This window comes from Borostomias antarcticus (assembly GCF_949987555.1).
Source record: "Borostomias antarcticus genome assembly, chromosome: 22".
Lineage (NCBI taxonomy): Eukaryota > Metazoa > Chordata > Actinopteri > Stomiiformes > Stomiidae > Borostomias > Borostomias antarcticus.
The window spans coordinates 16646657-16669626 of NC_140255.1; the positions used below are offsets into that span (position 1 = coordinate 16646657).

The following is a 22970-nucleotide window of genomic DNA, read 5'->3' on the forward strand; positions in this document are numbered from 1 at the left end:
GATGATTGGACAATCAAAGAGTGGTCTGCTTTTTGCGGTGATGAAGCTGGCCCCTATCCTGGCCTGTCCTGACCAGTCTCCTCGAGCTTAGATCAACATTAGGAGTTTTTAAATCTAAAAAGAGCATTGCTGCTGAAGGGGAAATCTACCGTATGAGGATCAACGTTTCCTCATCTTGCATGTTCAGGATGTATCACTCAACACAGCAACATACAGTACCTACACTCAATTGACACTTAGGTTCACCTGCAAACAGCCAATCATGTGGTGGCAGCTCAATATATTAAGCATGTAGACATGGTGAAGTAGCTTGTGAAGTAGTTGGTGACGTAGTTGTTGTGGTAACAGTTGTTGTGGTGACGTAGTTGTTGTTAGACAATCATTAGAGTGAGAAAGACGCGTGGTGTGATGGTTGGTGCCAGACGTAGTTCTAGCATCTCAGGAACAGCTGCCCTCCTGGGGTTTCCACACTACAGTGTCTAGAGTTCACAGAGAACAGTGCTTTTAAAGGACAATGCTCGTTTTTGACAACCTGGACCTTATTTACGACATATTATAAGACGTTTGACTCACCGAGATCACTTTGGTGTAGTTCGGAGGCCTGTAGAAGAAATTTAAAATCCAGCGCGAGCCAGTATATCCGTGTAATGGCGGTGGTCGGGGCAACGAGAATGCAGCTTCTAAAAATCTATTTTCTGCCGCGAAACGGTTGTTTTCATCAATCTGTCTTGATGAATCGCTAGTTGTGCTTACATAGAGAGCATAGGCCTGTTGTGGTTTTTCACACGCCTCTGTAATATGATCTTTAGAAACGTCGTTAGACACGAAATAGCTTCCTCACTTGCTCCAGCACGCATGCGCACAGCGTGCTGGAGCAACGATTGCGCGCTGTGCCCATTAGTGCTGGAGCAAGTGAGGAAGCTATTTCGTTTCGAAAGACGTTTCTAAAGATCATGGCATGTGAAAACCACAACAGTTATGCTCTATGTAAGCACAACTAGCGATTCGTCCAGTGAGTGGCAGGTCTGTGGTGAAAACACCTCGTTGATGAGAGGTCAGAGGAGAGCAGCCAGACTCATTCAAGCTAACAGAAAGACCACCAAGAACAGCTGTTTACAACAGCGGAGTGCAGACGGGCATCTTGTTGAACCCGTGGCTGAATTCAGGCTGTTCTGAAGGCAAAAGTGGGTCCTCTGTGGTACTAGACAGGTGTACCTAATGAAGTGGCCACAGACTGTGTCCCCCATCATATCTGTATTGGCCGATGTTAGTCATTTTTGAGTATACCGGTATCGGTCCGATGTGCAAAACAGGGCCGATGTGAACTGCACATCATTATTTCTGTCTAGCTGCTGTTGTGCGTGTTGTTGAGAGGAAACAATGTGATAAATCTATGATTTATCGGCTTTTCCAAATGTTTTGGAAATAGAGACAGTGTTTACATGTGTTTTTCAGTATGTATAACATTTGATTATCATAGAATCATGCTTTTATACATTTGATTATCATAGAAACATGCTTTTATACAGATCATATCAATATCGGTAAATGACAGCAATGTTAATATCTGTTATCGGTATCGGCCAAATTTTTCATAGCAGTGCATCCCTAGTCCCTTTCCTGGGAGGGGTCACTGCGGGCTCTCGTCACCTGTCTGTAGAGCTGCGGTCACCCAGAGAGCAGCACATCTCACCTGGCTGGTAGACAGCACTGCCCCCCCTCACCCCCAAACCCGCCCCCCCCCCCCCACCTCTGAGGGGAAATCACACGGAGAAAGCGTCTTTCACCCAGAGACTCCACACCCCTCACCGCTCCTGCGCCAGGAGACGACCCCCTCTGTGCCGTCTCCCCACGTCCTCGTTATACATTCCCTTGTTGTTGCGCGTTCACATTGCGAGCAGATTGAACCTGCTGTCTGTGTAATTACCAGAGACCAGCAGACTGTGACCGGCCTTCCAGCTACCATTGTCAAATAATTCTAGCTCTGATGTCGGCTGCACTGCAGAGTTCTCCGGCTAACTGTCGTCAGTGTCATCAGTGTCGTTTGCCATCCAGTCTGGGCTCTCTGGACCCTTGGGAGTAATGAGGCATGTCAGCACCAAAGACATCCTGAAGTAGCGGAGGGGGGGTCTTGGGGGGGGGGCGGTCCCTGGATGTCTAGAGGACACTCTGCTCTTCCCGCAACGCTGTCACTCGCCACCTGATAGCGGATGATGCTAATGGACATCCCCCCGAGGACGGGCTCCATCCAGGAGTGGTCCTCTCCTCGCTCAGCACTCTGGCGCTCCACACAGACTCAACACCTCAACGTTTATATCGACGCCGTAATGGATGTCCCCCTCAACAGATACTGGCGCGCAGATACCAGGGCAACTCCGGCTTTCACTCGAGGCGTTTCATTCTCCAAGCTATTTTTGAAGGTTGTAACATTACTGCAAGGCCAGTCCTATAAGAAGCTCTTGAGCTGCGCTGACCCTTGCGTGTGATAGGGCTAGTCTAACTGCCAGTGTCAGGATGGGGAGAAATCAGCAGGAATGTTTGTGTTCAGGGTTGAACTTGGAGGTTTGACCATGAAATTGTCTTCTTGTTCCACAGTCCAAACAAACATTCCTTTTGTTTTCTTGTTTAGGCAGAGTAGTAGACATTGGTAAAGAACAGAAAAAAGCCACCATTGCAGAACTTTGAGTCGCCGTGGCAGGCTGGGCATAGATGACCACACACATCTGCTATGTGATGCCATGTAAAAACACGCGCACACACACACACATGTACACACATCTGCTATGTGATGCCGTGTAAAAACACGCACACACACGCACACACATACACATCTGCTATGTGATGCCGTGTAAAAACACGCACGCACACACACACACGCATATCTGCTATGTGATGCCGTGTAAAAACACAAACACGCACACATGTACACATATCTGCTATGTGATGCCATGTAAAAACACACGCACGCACCCGCACACACATACACATCTGCTATGTGATGCCATGTAAACACACACGCACACATGTACACACATCTGCTATGTGATGCCATGTAAACACACACACACACATGTACACACATCTGCTATGTGATGCCATGTAAACACACACGCACACATGTACACACATCTGCTATGTGATGCCGTGTAAAAACACGCACACACACACACGCATATCTGCTATGTGATGCCGTGTAAAAACACAAACACACACAGCCATCGTTCATGGCCAAGTCCAAGTGCGCAGTCCAGGTTCTGGTCAGGGACCGGACTGAAGAGCATTTGTTCTTTTGCATGTTTGTTTTCATATTTTTCGCACTTGAGTGATTTTGGGGTTCAGTGTCTTGCTCAAGGTCACTTGGGCACCCTGCCGGGAGCTGGAATGGAACCAGGGGCCTTCCGATCACCAGCCGGCTGCCCCACCTCCCGAGCTACATCGCGCCCATTAGGCCCGCCCCCGACTAAAGATTGTCCTGCTCGACTAGAAGCCCTCATTTCAAGCGACTAGTCGTTCCTTTATTATGATTATTATTATTGTACATATAACCTTACCATACATACGGAGCTCAGCAAAGCGCTAGATTCATTCTCAATGTGTCGGCATTCGGCAACACAGCAAGGAGACTGAACAGCTTTTTAGTACTCATTGCAAGTATAGGCTATGGGATTTGGAGGGGATTGCGCAATAAACCTATGCTAACGGATTCTGATTGGTTATTGAGGGGTTCGTTGTGAACGGATGGTTTTTTTTTTTGAACAGATTGCGCAACTCATCCCAAGCAGATTTTGAGTTTTTTTTTCTTTCTGCGACTAAGCGACCAATGAAAACTTGCTCGACTAGGACTCTTCTCGTCGACTAACATTAAGACGACTATTGGGGGGCAGCCCTACCGCCCATTGTTCCTTTTTATTCCCTTTTTATTTTTTTGCTCGTCAGTTCTAATAAACAAGTGCAAAAAGTGCTGTTTGCTTGGGAACGCACGCTACTGTAGGTGAGCTCTTCCACATGCAGCTTGCGTGCACCAGAGCTTGGGTCTGCTGGAATAGGCCTGTGGGATAGAGCCTTTACATTATGCCAAACCATTTCTTTTCTATGCTACTGACAGCTCCTAAGCTGCTACGCCTCTGCAACTCAAGGCCCCCTTCCACAGCCACCATCTTGTTTTCCACTTGTGGAAAGTCTGGTAATTGTTTGCATGTTCTTAGGAGGGAGCGCCATTATATTGGGCCACTCCTCTTGGTGGTTTGCCATGGCGAATCCACTGAAGAGCAAGGTAACAGTTTTTGTATCTAGGTTATAATTTAGTCGTCTACCACTTTAAGAGATCTCTCCTCCACTGTAGCTGCAGCTGATGGTCTCCCCCTCCAACTCCCTGTTTGTCCTCAGAGACGCCACCCCTATTGGAAGGTGACACAGCCAATGGCAACCAGGAACACTCCATTTAATGTTGAGATGCGTGGATAATTAACAAAAGCCAGCATTGTTTATGGCGTGCCCGCCAGCCATCGCTGCATGCTAATTTGAGCCTAGCAGAGTGTCTTATAGGGCAAGGGCATCACCGGAGGACAAAAAACAAGATGGCCCCCAACATTGACCCAAGACTGTCCTCAAGCTGTTCTGTTGCACGTGATGCCATCCGAGTCTTTCCTTAGCAACCCAGTCTTTTAGGGGCATTGATGTGCCAGTCAGAGAGGCGCTGTGTTAATGGTTTTGGTGAGAACAGAGGAGAATACAGAGTGATTTTATGGCACTGCAGATGGAGAGAGATATTGAGTAGTGGAGCTTAGACAGTTACATCATGGACCTATCTAGTGTAGTTTAGCATACAGTTCGGCCTCCAGTCACAGTGTCTAAACAGAAGCCCTCACAGCTTACCGATGACAATAATGACGAAGCCAGTTTTATCGTTTAGGCTTTGAACAGTCGAATCTTTGGTCCTGTGTCCTTGGCCATGTTGGCAGATATTACCTGTGGAACTGATCCCTTTGAAACTCCTGTTTGCCCCTTATGTCTTGACTGAGTCCAGTCAAGGTTCTTGTAGTGAGGGGATTCTGTGGACAGGGTTAGGGTTATGTCTGACTGAGTCCAGTCAAGGTTCTTGTAGAGAGGGGTTTCTGTGAACAGGCAGACACTAAGGACTGTATGCTGAAGGTTCGTAGAGCGTGAAGTCATTTCCAGTAATCTGAACGTTTTTGACAATAATCCCCTTCCTAAAAAAAGTTGTTTTTATGTTTATGCTTATGTTGCCCTCTCCACTGAAATCCACAGACCACACATTTCCACAGACCACACATTTCCACAGACCACACATTTCCACAGACCACACATTCCCTGGCCTTTATGCCTTGAAGGTGCATGTTGACACTTGACATTAGGTCTTTAGAAGAGTGCCCTTCTGAAAGACCATGGCTGTTTGGTACTCGCTACAAAGCCACATTGGCCTGTGGTTGGTTACAATAATCTCTGGTTACAATAATAATCTCTTTGCAAAGCATTGAAAGAATAACAAGGGGCAGGCCAGGGCAGCACTTTTCTGAGCTGCAGTTTCTAAACCCAATATATTTTCAATTTGGTAACCCAAGATATTTCTAATTCATCACCAAAGACAATTAAAGCTTCTTCATTTTTTGCTGTGTAATAATGACATGTTCAGGGTTGGGGTGTAACAGGTTTGGCTACATGTTGGGTATCATTGTGCCAAAATCAGATACTGTACCTACCTTACTCAGAACCTTCTCTTTTACTGTTGTGTTTGGTTGAGTTTACCATTGATGGTCTCTGGTCCTCTTCAGGGGCCTGGGACCGGCTCTTCCAGCCCGATTGCTGGTCCTTACATTGGGACCTGCCCCCTGCCTCGCTGGTTTAAGGGTGTGTGTGTGTGTGGGGGGGGGGGGGGTCTGTCTGGTTCTGGGCCTCTGGGCTCAGTGCAGGTGGTCTGCAGGAATCCTCTGTTGTGTCCACAGCTGTACTGCTGCGCTTTGACAGATTGTCAGACCCTGTCATACTGTAATCACTGATTACTGTCTACACATCGTGTGTGTGTGTGTGCGTGTGTGTGTGTGTGTGCGTGCGTGGGTGCTTGTGTGTATGTGCTTCTACATCTGTGTATGGGCCTGTCTGTGTGTGTGCCTGTCTGTGTGTGTGAGCCTGTCTGTGGGTGTGTGTGAGCCTGTGTGTGTGTGTGTGTGTGTGTGCGTGTGTCTGTTAGCTGTGGCTTGCCCCACCTGAAGCGCACAAAGGACATGTAACACCACGGCGAGTCTCCTCCCCTCTCCCCCTCCAGCGGCGCGGTATGGCACCCGTTCTCCATGGTGCCTAATAACTGTTTACCTCCCGGTCTCCACGCCTCACCTGCTAGCCGGCTCTTTGAAACGCTTTGTCATCCGTCAGCCACACCAAAACAACCACACAGCCCTGGGCATGTGGCAGGCAGCACCACTCCACTCTGCACTGTGTGAAGGGGCTTCTGCTGTCATCTCTGCTGGTCTCTGTATTTACTCAACCAATTGATAAACATGTAGTTCACCACCCCGCCCCCCCCCCCTCACCCCTCCTGATATAGTTTTTTTGGGCCCGTGATGAAAGGGCTGTTACATAATGATGAAGCTCTTCCTGCTCATATCTCTCTGTGTGATCACAGCATTATCGGAGCTGGGAGGCAGAACCACCTCACCCTCGGTGTGCTATCATCACCATCATCACACAAAGAAACGGGACAACGCTAGAACCAGCTATCATCACCATCATCACACAAAGAAACAGGACGACGCTAGAACCAGCTATCACCATCACACAAAGAAACGGGACGACGCTAGAACCAGCTATCACCATCACACAAAGAAACGGGACAACACTAGAACCAGCTATCACCATCGCATAAAGAAACAGGACAACACTAGAACCAGCTATCATCACCATCACACAGAGAAACAGGACAACACTAGAACCAGCTATCATCATCACATAAAGAAACAGGACGACACTAGAACCAGCTATCACCATCACACAAAGAAACAGGACGACACTAGAACCAGCTATCACCATCACACAGAGAAACACAACACTAGAACCAGCTATCACCATCACACAGAGAAACACAACACTAGAACCAGCTATCACCATCACACAGAGAAACACAACACTAGAACCAGCTATCACCATCACACAAAGAAACAGGACAACACTAGAACCAGCTATCACCATCACACAGAGAAACAGGACAACACTACAACCAGCTATCACCATCACACAGAGAAACAGGACAACACTAGAACCAGCCATCACCATCATCACACAAAGAAACAGGACGACACTAGAACCAGCTATCACCATCACACAGAGAAGCACAACACTAGAACCAGCTATCACCATCACACAGAGAAACACAACACTAGAACCAGCTATCACCATCACACAGAGAAGCACAACACTAGAACCAGCTATCACCATCACACAGAGAAACACAACACTAGAACCAGCTATCACCATCACATAAAGAAACAGGACAACACTAGAACCAGCTATCACCATCACATAAAGAAACAGGACAACACTAGAACCAGCTATCACCATCACACAAAGAAACAGGACGACACTAGAACCAGCCATCACCATCACACAGAAACACAGGTCAGGTGTGTGTTTTGAACTAGCAGCCGTGTATGTGTGGTACGAACAGGTGTGTGCGCCTGTGTCTGTGTGTGTGTGTGTGTGTGTGTGTGTGCGTTTGGGTGTGCGTGCGTGCTGTCTCTCTCGTTCTCTCTCTCTCTCTCTCTCTCTCTCTCTGCTGTTTAAAAGCCTGTGACATCCTCCTCCTCGTGATGAATGCTTATGGATATGCTATAGGAGAGAGAAACAGCTTCTCACCAGTCCTTGGCGTTAGCCATGCGCTACTGGTCTAGACTGGCTTCCCCTGGCGTACTGTGGGCTTGGTGAATGGGGCGATGAAAGGTGAAAAAATGGCGGTGACGTAGCCCCACCCATAGCGCCCTCCATCCTTCTATTGAATAATTTAGCTCTTTAATATGGATCAACGTTAGCTTTCTTAGCTGCCTTTCTTTCAGCCTGATTTACTCAACACCTCACAGCCATAAAGAAGTGTCCCACGCTGGGAGTTGTAGGCAGACAGGCCCCCGGCCTTGCTGGGGTCATCCTGGGCCTGCTCCGACCTCTCTGTGGACGTCAAGCGTCCTCTCTCTCTCTCTCTCTCTCTCTCTCTCTCTCTCTCTTTAACCCGGTCAAATAGTGCAGTATGAAACCGCAGTTGGATGGTGGTTTGTAATTAGAGATTAGATGTTGGGTGGACACTTGTGTTGAGCTCCAGCCTATGTGATGGTTGAGGGAGCTCCACTCCTCCCTGGGCAGGCAGGCCAGCTCCGAGCAGAGCCCTGATAGGATCCATGTGCTCTCTCTCTCTCTGGTCCTCTCCCTCTCTCTCTCTCTCTCTCTCTCTCTCTCTCTCTCTCTCTGCTCCTCTCTGTCCTCTCTCTCTCTCTGCTCCACTCTGTCCTCTCTCTCTCTCTCTGCTCCTCTCTGCTCCTCTCTCTCTCTCTCTCTCTCTCTGCTCCTCTCTGTCCTCTCTCTCTCTCTCTCTGCTCCTCTCTGTCCTCTCTCTCTCTCTGGTCCTCTCCCTCTCTCTCTCTCTCTCTGCTCCACTCTGTCCTCTCCCTCTCTCTCTGCTCCTCTCTGTCCTCTCTCTCTCTCTCTCTCTCTCTCTGCTCCTCTCTGTCCTCTCTCTCTCTCTCTCTCTCTCTCTGCTCCTCTCTGTCCTCTCTCTCTCTCTCTGCTCCTCTCTGTCCCCTCTCTCTCTCTCTCTCTCTCTCTCTGTCCCCTCTCTCAATCTCTCTCTCTCTGCTCCTCTCTGTCCTCTCTCTCAATCTCTCTCTCTCTGCTCCTCTCTGTCCTCTCTCTCTCTCTCTCTGCTCCACTCTGTCCTCTCTCTCTCTCTCTCTCTCTGCTCCACTCTGTCCTCTCTCTCTCTCTCTGCTCCTCTCTGTCCTCTCTCTCTCTGTCCTCTCTCTCTCTCTCTCTCTCTGCTCCTCTCTGTCCTCTCTCTCTCTGTCCTCTCTCTCTCTCTCTCTCTCTGCTCCTCTCTGTCCTCTCTCTCTCTCTGCTCCTCTCTGTCCTCTCTCTCTCTCTCTGCTCCTCTCTGTCCTCTCTCTCTCTCTCTGCTCCTCTCTGTCCTCTCTCTCTCTCTCTGCTCCTCTCTGTCCTCTCCCTCTCTCTCTGCTCCTCTCTGTCCTCTCTCTCTCTCTGCTCCTCTCTGTCCTCTCTCTCTCTCTCTCTCTCTCTCTCTCTCTCTCTCTGCTCCTCTCTGTCCTCTCCCTCTCTCTCTCTGCTCCTCTCTGTCCTCTCTCTCTCTCTGCTCCTCTCTGTCCTCTCTCTCTCTCTCTCTCTCTCTCTCTCTCTGCTCCTCTCTGTCCCCTCTCTCTCTCTCTGCTCCTCTCTGTCCTCTCTCTCTCTCTCTCTCTCTCTCTCTCTCTGCTCCACTTTGTCCTCTCTCTCTCTCTCTCTCTCTCTCTCTCTCTCTCTCTCTCTCTCTCTGCTCCACTTTGTCCCCCCTCTGTCTCTCTTCTGTCCTCTCAGAGACTGTTGGTGTAGGCCAGTGATTCTTAACTGGGACTGTGTTGGTGTAGGCCAGTGATTCTTAACTGGGACTGTGTTGGTGTAGGCCAGTGATTCTTAACCGGGACTGTGTTGGTGTAGGCCAGTGATTCTTAACTGGGACTGTGTTGGTGTAGGCCAGTGATTCTTAACCGGGACTGTGTTGGTGTAGGCCAGTGATTCTTAACTGGGACTGTGTTGGTGTAGGCCAGTGATTCTTAACTGAGACTGTGTTGGTGTAGGCCAGTGATTCTTAACTGGGACTGTGTTGGTGTAGGCCAGTGATTCTTAACCGGGGGTGTATGCATACCTGGGGGGAACCTGGCCTCAGAAGATGAAATATTGGGAACGTCGCATCTTTTCAAAATAGTCGTTTTTAAACACGTTTTACATCTGGGCTACTTCAGCTCAGCCAAGTCAAAATGTGGGGTTACAGTCTCCAAAAGAGGGTGGGAACCACTGGTGTAGACTACAGGATGTTTAAACGGCAATGTTTATGAATGTGATATCATTTTCTTTTTCATTAATGTTCCAAATACAGTTGTACCCTTCCATTCGTCATTTGGAAGAGCGTTGCTAATGCTAACTGTCCAACCCTGTACCGGCGCTCCAGCTCTGAGGTGATGGTGGACAGTGTCCTGCACCCCCCCCTCGGTGGAGCACGTTAGCGTGCCACACTGAGCTGGGCTTATCAGCTGTCTAGTTGACAGAACCTGTGGGCGGAGAGAGGGGAGGGAGAAGACAGGCAGCTGGGACTGAGGAATGTACAGTCGGCAGCAGCTCCCATCGCTGGAGCCGCAGAGCTGCTTTCAGAGGCGGCCCTGACTCTGACAGAAACCATGACCCATGTCCCAGCATGCCAGGGTGCTTACCACAGGGAGAAGACGAGAGCAGAAAGAAAAGAAACCGGGACGTTGAGAAGGTTCTGGGTGAGGATGGAACCCCCGAAAGATGAAAAGGTTCTGAATGAGAGTGGAACCGTGAGAGGATGAAAAGGTTCTTCAGAGATTGGAACCATCGGAGGATAAATGGCAGTGGGTGTGTATCCACTCAAACAGGACCTACACTTCTCTGGAGCCAATCAGAGGAGCAGAAACCAAAAGCTGACAATCTCTTCAACTCTTCATTCTCTCCACATACAAAAGCTCAAGTTTGACTAATGTGCTGTAGATCAAACCTGTCCTGGCGTGCGTCATCAAGCTGGGGCTGCTCAGTCTTCTGTCAGATATTATAGCCCACTCGTTTTGTTTGTTCTTCACTTGGTCTTGTTTCATTCGTAGCAACTGGACACAGTCTCTTAGCTAAGGAAATAGCTAAGTAGCCTTGTTTCTGTCTTGCAGTGAACACCTTAAAAGGACATTTCTGGGGACCCGAGGGCCTCTCGACGGAAGGGGGCAGAGAGCATGGTTCTTCTGTCAGAGGCCGTGCTCAAATTAGATGAAAAAATCCACTGCCCAAGCATATTTGTTACCGGTCAAAATAATAAATTGCCTTTTTGTGTCACATATGCATTTGTTTCGGTACATTTCATTGAGGTGATAAGGTATTATTTATGTTGAATACAAAGTTAAAGAGGAGGCCAGAGCAACATTTGAACCAGAATTATTGATCACTGGTTAATCTGCAGGTAAACTAGAGACTTATCAGATGCTGGTTAATTTTGGTTGTGGCTAGTTTTAATTTCCCTGCCTGAATACAACTCAAGAAATCTAGAATTCTACCGAAGTGTTTGTATTCATGGTCACGGATGTTCTCCGTTCATGGTCACAAATGTTCTCCAGCTTCGTTGTTTTATTTCGGATGACAGATGAGTTGTTTCTGCTTTAGTCTTTGGCATACTGGCGACGCACACAAGAACTCACCACCACAGCTCAGCCTCACACTGTAGCCTCTGGAAACTGCTCCATCTCCAAACCTCGACATCTCACAAAACCTTTTTTGGGGCTTTGTCCTGCTTTTCAGCGGTGGGTTTGTGTTTTAAAGGTTGGCTCACAAACTTCCCAAAATTCCCAAATCCCCAAATGGGATTTAATGGGAATTAATGGGATACAATTATTTTTTATTTCTGTTTATCTTCCTTAATTCCCATGAATTTCCATGGGAGGTTTGTGAATATTCTCGGAATTTGCAACCCTAGTGTCACACTCCAATTTCTAGCGTCTAGTGTCTAACATACAACTGGTCATGGACAAACATGAGTCATTTCCTCCGAGCCATCATGCCAGATATTTATTTCATTACCATTTTGGTACAGACAGTTCCTTGCCAGGGTGGTGGAAGGCCTGCCGAGATTTACTCACCAAACTCTACCGGAAAATCTAGCGGCTTGGCGGGTGTTAACTTTGAACCCTGGTCAGAGATGTTCCTGTCTGTTCCCGTCCCGTCGCTGGTGACCAGGGCTTCAACACAAACCTGCCTGAGGTGCCGCTGGCTCACCTCACATTAAGGCCCTTGGCAGAGCTGACAGGGGTCGCCTCTCTCCACTCCTACCTCTGAAGAGGGGCTTCTAGAGGCCCTCCAGCCCCCCCTATCAGTCTAGAGGCTGACCCCTCCCTGTGGTTACACACAGCTGGAGGAGCCACCCACATTCTCTCCCACCTACGCACTATCGTGCACATGCCACCATTTCAACCAAACCAAACTGTCGAGAGACACAGTCCACTGGAAAATGCTGGCAGAACCCATTTCATGTTACTCACACACATACACACCCTCACAGTTATTCTTCAACTCACAACCTCTGTGAACCTCTATTAGCAAATGTACTGTGGGGTTGGCTAGCTAGCTTCCTTTCAATCAGACCCATGTGTTTTGAACATGCACGCACACATATACACACACACACACACACACGCACACACGCTGTGCCCTCTTATGTGTGAGGCTGAGTAGAGAGTGGTCTAGTGTCGAGAGTCTGTGATTATCAGCAGCTGTAATGGAATGGCCTCGTTAGCAAGAGTGTTCTCTTATCAGAAATGTCTCTCCGGCTCTCCAAGAAAGGAATCTGACCTAATTAGCACTTGATGTGTTTACAGTTGGGGATATAATAAAATAATGGTGTCACCCAGCTTGGCCCTGAGTGTAGTTTGCCGGTTAGTTTGGCCGATCGGGGGGGGGGGTCGGTGTGATTCTTTGGTTTTTCACTGTTGAGAATGCTACTAAAACCAGCTCCTGTGAGAACACGAGCCCAAGGCAAGCTACGTTTAAAAAGCTCCTGAAGATGATCTTTGTGTGTCTAGATGTTCCTCTCTAATAAGTTATAAAATCCCACAATTAGCATAACCGGCCAATCGATTGTGGTGCAACAACATTGTGTCTTGGGACAACGGCCCTTCTCTAAGCTCTGTTAGTATCTGCTGCTGGGGCTGTGTGGTCCTAACTGAGGACTTTAGAAGTCCCGAGCAAGATCTTGTCTTTTTGACGTGCGTGACGTATCTGATGCTAACATTTTAGACATTTTCATTCGGTCCATTCAGGAAGACGTGAGCAGGCCTTTCCCAAGCAAGACAAAACAAACTTGACCTGAAACGTAACCCCACCCCCCTCCTCCTCCTCCTCCGAGATCTCAGACCGGCTAATGCCGTCATCCTCCGCGGAGGGCTGTAACCAGAGCCCCTCCCCCCCAGCAGGGGGTGCTGCGGCCCCAGCCGCGAACGCTGTGTAAGCGATGAGCGCGGTGATGGGATATGACACGCCTGCGTGTATGATGAACTAGCTCTCCGCTCCTCCGCCCGGGACGCCCCGCTCCCCCCAGGCCCCCCTGCCCGAGCGGCTTAGCACGCCGTCTCCTACGCCCAACCAGAAGAGACAACGCTCATCCATCTTGAGTCGCCGTCCGGGGCTTAAGAAATGTCCTTTGTGTTGTCTCCACAACTGGAGCAGCAGCCGCAGAAACCATCTGTGACCAGAGCCGGGCCTGGACGAGAACCAGGATGTTAGAGATGGACGCCCGCGCCTTTTTCTGTCCGGCCGTCTCATAACTTCACCCCATTCTGGCCCCAGTACTCCTCCTCCTCCACCGTTTTCTCCTCCTCCCTCTCCTCCTCTTCCTCCCTCTCCTCATTCTCCTCCACCACCAACTCCTCCTCCTTCTCCACCGCCCTCTCCTCCTCCTCCCACCTCTCCTGGAGCTGCTTCCCAGAGCTCCTCCCCAGACCCCCCCAGCCTCGGGAACTGATTATCACCAGGCCAGAGGTAATGCCGCTCTGCTCAGCATTAATTGGCTGATTAACATGAGGACAGTTTAGCACTTCACTGTCCCACACTCAGCCCATTAATCAAGACCCAGGCGGTGCCAGCTGAACCACAGCCAACCGCTCCTCACCGAGGTCTATGGAGAGAGAGACCAGCACAGCCCACTACTGCAGAGAGAGGGAGAGAGAGAGACTATGGCCTAGCACAGCCCACTACTGCAGAGAGAGGGAGAGAGAGAGACTATGGCCCAGCACAGCCCACTACTGCAGAGAGAGGGAGAGAGAGAGACTATGGCCTAGCACAGCCCACTACTGCAGAGAGAGGGAGAGAGAGAGACTATGGTTTAGCACAGCCCACTACTGCAGAGAGAGGGAGAGAGAGAGACTATGGTTTAGCACAGCCCACTACTGCAGAGAGAGGGAGAGAGAGAGACTATGGCCTAGCACAGCACACTACTGCAGAGAGAGGGAGAGAGAGAGACTATGGTCTAGCACAGCCCACTACTGCAGAGAGAGGGAGAGAGAGAGACTATGGCCTAGCACAGCCCACTACTGCAGAGAGAGTCAGAGAGAGAGACTATGGCCTAGCACAGCCCACTACTGCAGAGAGAGGGAGAGAGAGAGACTATGGTTTAGCACAGCCCACTACTGCTCACAGAGAGCTATGGAGAGGGAGTCTAGCACAGCGTAGCCCACTACTGCAGAGAGGGAGAGAGAGACTATAGCTCAGCACAGCTAACAGAGAGAGAGAGAGAGGGCGGGGGGTGATAGACTACAGCCTAGCATAGCACACTGCTGCTAACAGAGAGAGAGAGAGAGAGAGAGAGAGAGAGAGAGAGAGACTGTAGCCTTGCACAGCCAGCGCCTCCTCTCTCCTGGCCTGGGGGTGAGCTGTTCTCTCTGGGCTGTTCTCTCTCCTGGCCTGGGGGTGAGCTGTTCTCTCTGGGCTGTTCTCTCTCCTGGCCAGGGGGTGAGCTGTTCTCTCTGGGCTGTCCTCTCTCCTGGCCTGGAGGTGAGCTGTTCTCTCTGAGCTGTTCTCTCTCCGGGTCCCGGCCAGTCTCCCCCCACCCTCTCACCATGTGTGTGAGGGGTCGGAGGGCCATGCTGCAGCTCCAGGAACATCTGGCTGCCGTCCGCACGCACACCGCCCCCCCCACACACACACACACACACACACACAACCCCCCGGCCAACGCGGAGCGGGATAAATACTGTTCTTCATCACAGTGGGACCGAGCAAACACACACGCACAAACACACACACACACGCACGCACGCACGCGATCCTAGTCGGATTTCTCTCTATATTTGTACGCCACTTCTACAGATGTTATTTTTGGGAGTAGACAAAAAAGTCCTAATCTAAATATTGAATCAAGCGTTTTAGCTGAAAAAGAGCCCAACGGCAGTCAGAACCTCAGACAGGCCGTGTCCCCAGATGGGACCGGGAGCTGGATCTGGAGCTGACCCTGCTCTCTGTGTGCGCTAGTAGAACCAGCAGCCAACGATGCCTCAGCCTCAGACTGCCAGGGTGATGCTCACACACCAGGACTGTTTCATATCTGTCGGTCGGTCGGTCGGCATCCGCTTCCATCCTCCCTCCCATCTCTCTCTCTGTGGTCGTCAGACGCGCACCCTCCATCGGCTCTTCCTGATCCTCGATACATCTGGCAGCTCGCCGGTACTTTCCGCTCCTGCGTCTTTCTTGAATACGTCCACGTATGTTAGTGACGGACGCCCTCGTGATCGACGCCCGTGTGTCGGCTCCCACTGCACCAGTTTGCTGGCTGGCAGCTCCTTGTGTCTCTGGCAGTGACCTGCCAGCCTCATTCTCCTCGCTCTACCTTTCTCTCTCTCTCTCTCTCTCCCCCCCCCCCCCCTCTCTCTCTCTCTCCCTCGGCTATCTCTCACTCTCTCCCTCCCTCTTTCTCTCATTGACCTCCGTGCTACACAGACCTTGTCTACCAGGCTCTGTGCTGTCGTCTCATTACCGCGTCCCCCCCCCCCCCCCCCCCGCCGCAGAGCTTATTTCTGGTTGGCCGAGGAGTGCGAGGGCCCCTAGCGTGCGGTACACAGGTCCACGTCAGCAGTGAGAGACCGCGGCGTGGCTCCCCAGCGCCTCTAGTCCACCGCGGCGGTGATGTCAACACCCCTCCCCCGGCTGGGGAGACCCCGGGGGACTGCCTGTCAGGCTGCCCCTCCGCGACGGTGGACGCGCCAGCGCCTTCGACCTGTCCGGACAGGTTTAAACGGGGCTTTTGGACAGCCCGCGGAGATGGCGTCCGAGGACAGGCGGCATGTAAAAGCCCCTGGTTTGTAAAGATCCGCAGATGTCCTACCGTCATCCTACCGTCATCCTACTGTCATCCTACCGTCATCCTCTCAGCTCTGCGGTGCCGATGGGACACTGTGACATTAGAGAGAACCTGGGTTCGCCTGCACCTGGGTTTCCTCAGAGAGAGAGGGAGGGAGAGTGGAAGGGAGGGGGAGAGAGAGAGAGAAAGAGAGAGGTGCGATGCCATGGTGGGGCACTGTACAGCTGCTGTGTGTGTGCATACGGTGTTTGAGGGTGTGTTTTGTTTGTGAGCGTGTGTGAGCGCGTGCGAGCACGTACCACTTGAGTAAACACAGCTAATGGGGGGGGGTGTACAGTTACCGTATCGTTTCTCTTTCTTTTGTCCTGGTGACCTTCGCTGCTCTCCCGTCATTGTTTGTGCGGTGCTGTCTAGAGGTGTGTGTGTGTGGTGTTGGGTTGGTCTAGAGGGGGGTGTGTGTGGTGTTGGGTTGGTCTGGAGGTGTGTGTGTGTGTGGTGCTGGGTTGCTCTGGAGGTGTGTGTGTGGTGTTGGGTTGGTCTGGAGGGGTGTGTGGTGTTGGGTTGGTCTGGAGGTGTGTGTGTGTGGTCCTGGGTTGCTCTGGAGGTGTGTGTGTGTGGTGTTGGCTTGGTCTGGAGGTGTGTGTGGTGCTGGGTTGGTCTGGAGGTGTGTGTGGTGCTGGGTTGGTCTGGAGGTGTGTGTGGTGCTGGGTTGGTCTGGAGGTGTGTGTGGTGTTGGCTTGGTCTGGAGGTGTGTGTGTGGTGCTGGGTTGGTCTGGAGGTGTGTGTGGTGTTGGGTTGGTCTGGAGGTGTGTGTGGTGTTGGGTTGGTCTGGAGGTGTGTGTGTGTGGTCCTGGGTTGGTCTGGAGGTGTGTGTGGTGTTCGGTTGGTCTGGAGGTGTGTGTGTGGTCCTGTGTTGGTCTGGAGGTGTGTGTGGTGTTGGGTTGGTCTGGAGGTGTGTGTGTGTGTGTGGTCCTGTGTTGGTCTAGAGGTGTGTGTGGTCCTGTGTTGGTCTAGAGGTGTGTGTGGTGTTGGGTTGGTCTGGAGGTGTGTGTGGTGTTGGGTTGGTCTGGAGGTGTGTGTGTGTGTGTGGTCCTGGGTTGGTCTGGAGGTGTGTGTGGTGTTGGGTTGGTCTGGAGGTGTGTGTGTGTGGTCCTGTGTTGGTCTGGAGGTGTGTGTGGTGTTGGGTTGGTCTGGAGGTGTGTGTGGTGTTGGGTTGGTCTGGAGGTGTGTGTGTGGTGCTGGGTTGGTCTGGAGGTGTGTGTGTGTGGTGTTGGGTTGGTCTGGAGGTGTGTGTGTGGTGCTAGGTTAGCATGGCACCCCCTCTCTCAGCAGGGATCAGTGTGGTGTGACAGGTCTGTCGGAGGCCGGAGGTCACTGTTCACACACACTCACACACACACACACACACACACACACACACACACACTCACACACACGCACACACACCCTGCTACTCTGCCGCCCACAGCTGGGGCAGGGGTGGGGTCCTTCTGGGGAGGGGATGATGATGCTCAGACTCATAGTGCCAAGGCCCTCTGATGACAGTTAAGAGAGCGACCCACTCATTTGCACACACACACACACGGCTGACTCTCTCACATGTCCGCCTGCGTGTCCAGTGAGTGCAGTCTCTCTCAGTGACGGGGGATGGGCTGTAATCTACACGGCGCAGGCCAGCCCTTAATGGAGCCGGCCTCACACACTCAGACATCGTGGCACTGTGGTTTTAACCCGACTGTCTGGGCCGCCCCTTCGCTGAGGAAGCCCCGTACTGTCAGACACCCCGCGTGTGTGTTTTCAGCATCACTATAAATCACCGGGTGATAGAAAGCGCAGATATCTTCCTCAGTGAGGCCTCTCTCTCTCTACCTCTCTCTCTCTATACCTCTCTCTCTCTCTACCTCTCTCTCTCTACCTCTCTCTCTCTCTACCTCTCTCTCTCTACCTCTCTCTCTCTCTCTCTCTCTCTCTCTCTCTCTCTACCTCTCTCTCTCTCTCTCTCTACCTCTCTCTCTCTCTACCTCTCTCTCTCTCTCTACCTCTCTCTCTCTCTCTCTCTCTCTCTCTCTACCTCTCTCTCTCTCTACCTCTCTCTCTCTACCTCTCTCTCTCTCTACCTCTCTCTCTCTCTACCTCTCTCTCTCTACCTCTCTCTCTACCTCTACCTCTCTCTCTCTACCTCTCTCTACCTCTCTCTCTCTACCTCTCTCTCTACCTCTCTCTCTCTCTACCTCTCTCTCTCTCTCTCTACCTCTCTCTCTCTCTCTCTCTCTACCTCTCTCTCTCTCTACCTCTCTCTCTCTCTCTCTCTCTCTACCTCTCTCTCTCTCTCTCTCTCTCTCTACACACAGGAAGGGGAAATGCCTCCTCCTCTGTGGTCTGTTATCAATTTCTCCCCGGCGGTTGGCGGATCACGTTCTGCCTTTGATACCCCCGGGATCTGGCAGCTGGAGCCCCTCTCCTCTCCGCTCCTCTTTGGTCTCGCCTCTGCTTTCCGCTCTCCCTCATCATCTGGACGATAATTGTCCCTGCAGCACTCTGTGTGAGTGCGTGTGTTTGCGTGCGCGCGCGCGTGTGTGTGTGTGTGTGCCTGTGTGTGTGTGAGTGAGTGAGTGAGAGATCAAAAGCACCAGAGCCCTTCCATAGCTTCCGGTGCAGCCCCCCTTTCACACCCTGGCCATCAATCAGCTGCATCACTGGTAGATCCAGGTCTCCTCTGAGAGAAGGGATGTCACTCACTTACTGTCTAGAGTCAGTGAGTCCCACTATTACAGTCTAGTCAGTCTGTCAGATTACAGTCTATCACGGTCTAGAATCATCTGTACTGTATTAGTCTTGAGTTAGTCTGAACAATAAGAATCATACTGTATTAGTCTTGGGTTAGTCTGAACAATATTGGTGTAGAGTGAGTCTGTACAGTATGAGTCTAGTCAGTCTGTACAGTATTGATAGTCAGTCTGTACAGTAGTGATAGTCTGTACAGTATTAGTCTAGTCACTAGGGTCAGTCTGTACAGTAAAAGTCTAGTCAGTCTGTACGGTATCACAGTCTAGAGTCAGTATTACAGTCTAGAGTCAGTCTGTATGTATTGGACTAGTCAGTCTATACAGTATTAGACTACAGTTGGTATGTACAGTAATAGTCTAGAGTCAGTCTGTACAGTATCACAGTCTAGTCAGTCTGTACAGTATTAGTCTAGAGTCAGTCTGTACAGTATTACTCGAGTCAGTCTGTACAGTATTAGTCTAGAGTCAGTCTGTACAGTATTAGTCTAGAGTCAGTCTGTACAGTATTACTCGAGTCAGTCTGTACAGTATTAGTCTAGAGTCAGTCTGTACAGTATTAGTCTAGAGTCAGTCTGTACAGTATTAGTCTAGAGTCAGTCTGTACAGTATTAGTCTAGAGTCAGTCTGTACAGTATTACTAAGTTGGTCCATGCTACATCCCCCCATCGAGCTTCATGAAAATCGGTCAGGTAGTATAGTAGTAGTATATGCATCAGGTAGTATAGTAGTAGTATATGCGTCAGGTAGTATAGTAGTAGTATATGCATCAGGTAGTATAGTAGTAGTATATGCATCAGGTAGTATAGTAGTAGTATATGCGTCAGGTAGTATAGTAGTAGTATATGCATCAGGTAGTATAGTAGTAGTATATGCGTCAGGTAGTATAGTAGTAGTATATGCCTAATCCTACAAACGGACAGACGGACGCACAAACACTCCACCGAAAACATGACTCCTCGCCCTGTGCTGTGGCTGGGGTGGAGGTAACGAAGCGGTGTTGTGTTTTTAACGTGTGACCAGTCACGCAGTGTTATTCCTGGGCCTGCCTGAGGGCTCTGTTCTGTTCTCCTCTGACCGCACAGGCCTGAGGTGTTTCCTGACTCAGGAAATAGAATTAACACCTCAGCCTGGAGCCGGAGTCCCACAGCCACAGCTGTGCTCAGCCTCGCCTGTATAGACCGACACAGACCGACTCCCCAGTCTCACGGTCTCGTCCAGCAGACTGACTCCCCAGTCTCACGGTCTCGTCCAGCAGACCGACTCCCCAGTCTCACAGTCTCGTCCAGCAGACCGACTCCCCAGTCTCACAGTCTCGTCCAGCAGACTGACTCCCCAGTCTCACGGTCTCGTCCAGCAGACTGACTCCCCAGTCTCACAGTCTCGTCCAGCAGACTGACTCCCCAGTCTCACAGTCTCGTCCAGCAGACCGACTCCCCAGTCTCACAGTCTCGTCCAGCAGACTGACTCCCCAGTCTCGGTTAATGAAAAGTATGCCCCACCACCCCCGCTGTTCAACCCAGCGGTATGACCCACTCTCTGGAGCCTCTAAGAAAATATAAATGTACAGGATATGAAATGTATTACCAACCACAGGGGTGTTTTTAAATATGGAAGCTTTCCTATGTCAAGCGGGCAATAAATTGCGCAGACTGGAGAAGAGAGGAGAGGAGTATCTGTTTATTAGAGTAGTTTATGCGATCCATATTTCAGGAGTAATGGATCTCGATATTCTCTGGCTGGAGTGCGCTCTCTGTTTTCTTCATTAGTGCTCAGACATGGACACACACAGACTCCACACACACGCACGCCCGAACACACACACACACACACAGACACCTCACACACACACCCACACCCAAACACACAGAAACGCACACACACACCAACAGATTAACCGGTTCCTGCGTTTAAGCGTCCCATGTGTTTGCATTTGAGTCACATATTGCAGATCTCGTGGGGCCACTTTGAAGCTGACTCCCCCAGAGTGGGTTAGATCATAAAACAGAAGAAGTAGTTTTTCTCAGACCCCACCACCACCACCCCATCACTCCACCGTGCTAGTGAGGGCCGCTCCCAGCGCTGACTGTCTCGTCCTCACCATATCTCTCAGCTCTGTGCTGCCAAACCCAACATGTGGATCCTAGATGGTGGGCTCTGTTCAGTGATGCTGTGTGTGTGTGTGTGTGTGTGTGCGTGTGTGTGTGTGTGCGTGTGTGTGTGTGCGTGTGCGCGTGTAGGGGAGGTGGGGGGTAGGGACTAATGGAATGGCAATGACAGGGTTATTGGTTTCAGAGCTGACATGGAACATGCCATGCTGAAGAAGAAAGATGAGCTGTGTGTGTCTGAGTGTGTGTGTGCGTGCGTGAGTGTGTCTGTACGTGTGTGTGAGTGTGTGCACGTGTCCTCCATTAACAGTCGTCCTGTTGTTTCTCCACAGTACTTTGAGGTGCCCTTCGACTCCAACATGAACCGAACCAAGAACAGACCTCTCGCTAGAGGACAAATCAGGTAGAGCACTACCCTCCCTCCCTCCCTCCCTCTTTCTCTCTCTCTCCCTCCCTCCCTCCCTCCCTCCCTCCCTCCCTCCCTCCCTCTCTCTCTCTCTCTCCCTCTTTCTCTCTCTCTCCCTCAATTAGTCAGTTAGTCTGTAGAGATGGTGTAATACCAGTCAGTCTGTGAAGGTGGTGTAATACCAGTCAGTCTGTGAAGGTGGTGTAATACCAGTCAGTCTGTGAAGGTGGTGTAATACCAGTCAGTCTGAGAAGGTGGTGTAATACCAGTCAGTCTGTGAAGGTGGTGTAATACCAGTCAGTCTGTGAAGGTGGTGTAATACCAGTCAGTCTGTGAAGGTGGTGTAATGCCAGTAAGTCTGTGAAGGTGGTGTAATACCAGTCAGTCTGTGAAGGTGGTGTAATACCAGTCAGTCTGTGAAGGCGGTGTAATACCAGTCAGTCTGTGAAGGTGGTGTAATACCAGTCAGTCTGTGAAGGTGGTGTAAACCTTAGGAGCCTGTAACACCAGTTCAGTAATACGCCCCTCTAGTTCAGTGTAATGACAGCCCTGTCATATTCTAATGGGGCGAGACGCTCTGTTACACCTTCAATAAAACGGTAATAATCACAGATGCATTTCCTTTTCCCCCCGTGGGCGCTGGTGCCAGAGCTCGCTGGCCAGCCAGGGCTGTCTGTGGGCAGCAGCGCCGCCAGCGTCAGAGTCGCTGTGCCAGGCAGCTAGCGGGCGGCCCCGCCCCTTCCATACCTGCCAGGTGGAATAGGAGTTGTGAGGCGGGTAGGGGGCGGTGCCTCTCTCAGCGTTGTAGAGGGCAGATAGTCTCTCCGTTGAGGCTCGCTGGACCGCTTGTATCGCTACGCTGCTCCCAGTCTGACTCAGTAACAGGATAGCTTCCATTCTACCTGCCGTTAGTAAGCTGCCACCCTGGGGTCGCACACGCTCTCACACACACGCACGCTCTCTCTCTCTCTCTCTCTCTCTCTCTCTGTCTCTCACACACACACACACACACACACACACACATGCGTGCGCGCTCTCTCTCTCTCTCTCTCACACGCACACTATGCCAGGCATTCTCCAGGTCATCTAAGCTCATCTCCTCTCTCTTGTGCTCCAAGAACAACAAAGGAGCAGAATTACCTCTGAACAGCTCAGTTAGACAAGCCTGATCCCTCTGTTCTATACCTTCCCAGTAACACCAGTAACACTCTAGTAACCACGCCAGCTAATTTCAGGGCTAAATAAGGGGTCTTCTATCATACTGCGGTGGAGCGCTGACCCCTGACCTGGCGCCGCCTCCTCGGACCCTCGGGAATGTTCCGGGGACGTGCCGGTCTCTGCCGGGCTGGTTGGTGATTTCGGATGCTCTCCCCTCCTCCAAACAGCCCAGCTCTGCTGACGTGACGGTGGAGGTCTGGTGTGACGCTCACCGCTAACCCGTGTCCAGACGGAGCGCAGCTGGGAGGCGGCAGCTCTGTCAAACAACCCGTCACCCAGCTCCTCGCTGCGCCTCCCCCTCACCTGCCCACGCTCCGCGCCTCCTCCCCCACCGCGCCTCCACC

The 22970-nt window shown here is 51.1% G+C and overlaps 1 protein-coding gene across 2 annotated transcripts in view; it reads left to right on the forward strand.

The window, feature by feature from the left end:
* cox10 (cytochrome c oxidase assembly factor heme A:farnesyltransferase COX10) overlaps positions 1 to 22970 on the forward strand; it is a 48090-nt gene that overhangs the window by 14925 nt on the left and 10195 nt on the right. Inside the window, exon 5 of one of the 2 annotated variants that reach the window (XM_084456412.1) lies at positions 21335 to 21405. The exons of the other annotated variant lie outside the window; for it this stretch is intronic. Coding sequence (XP_084312538.1) covers positions 21335 to 21405 — 71 coding nt within the window. The remainder of the gene's footprint in view (positions 1 to 21334; positions 21406 to 22970) is intronic. 2 annotated transcript variants of the gene reach the window in all.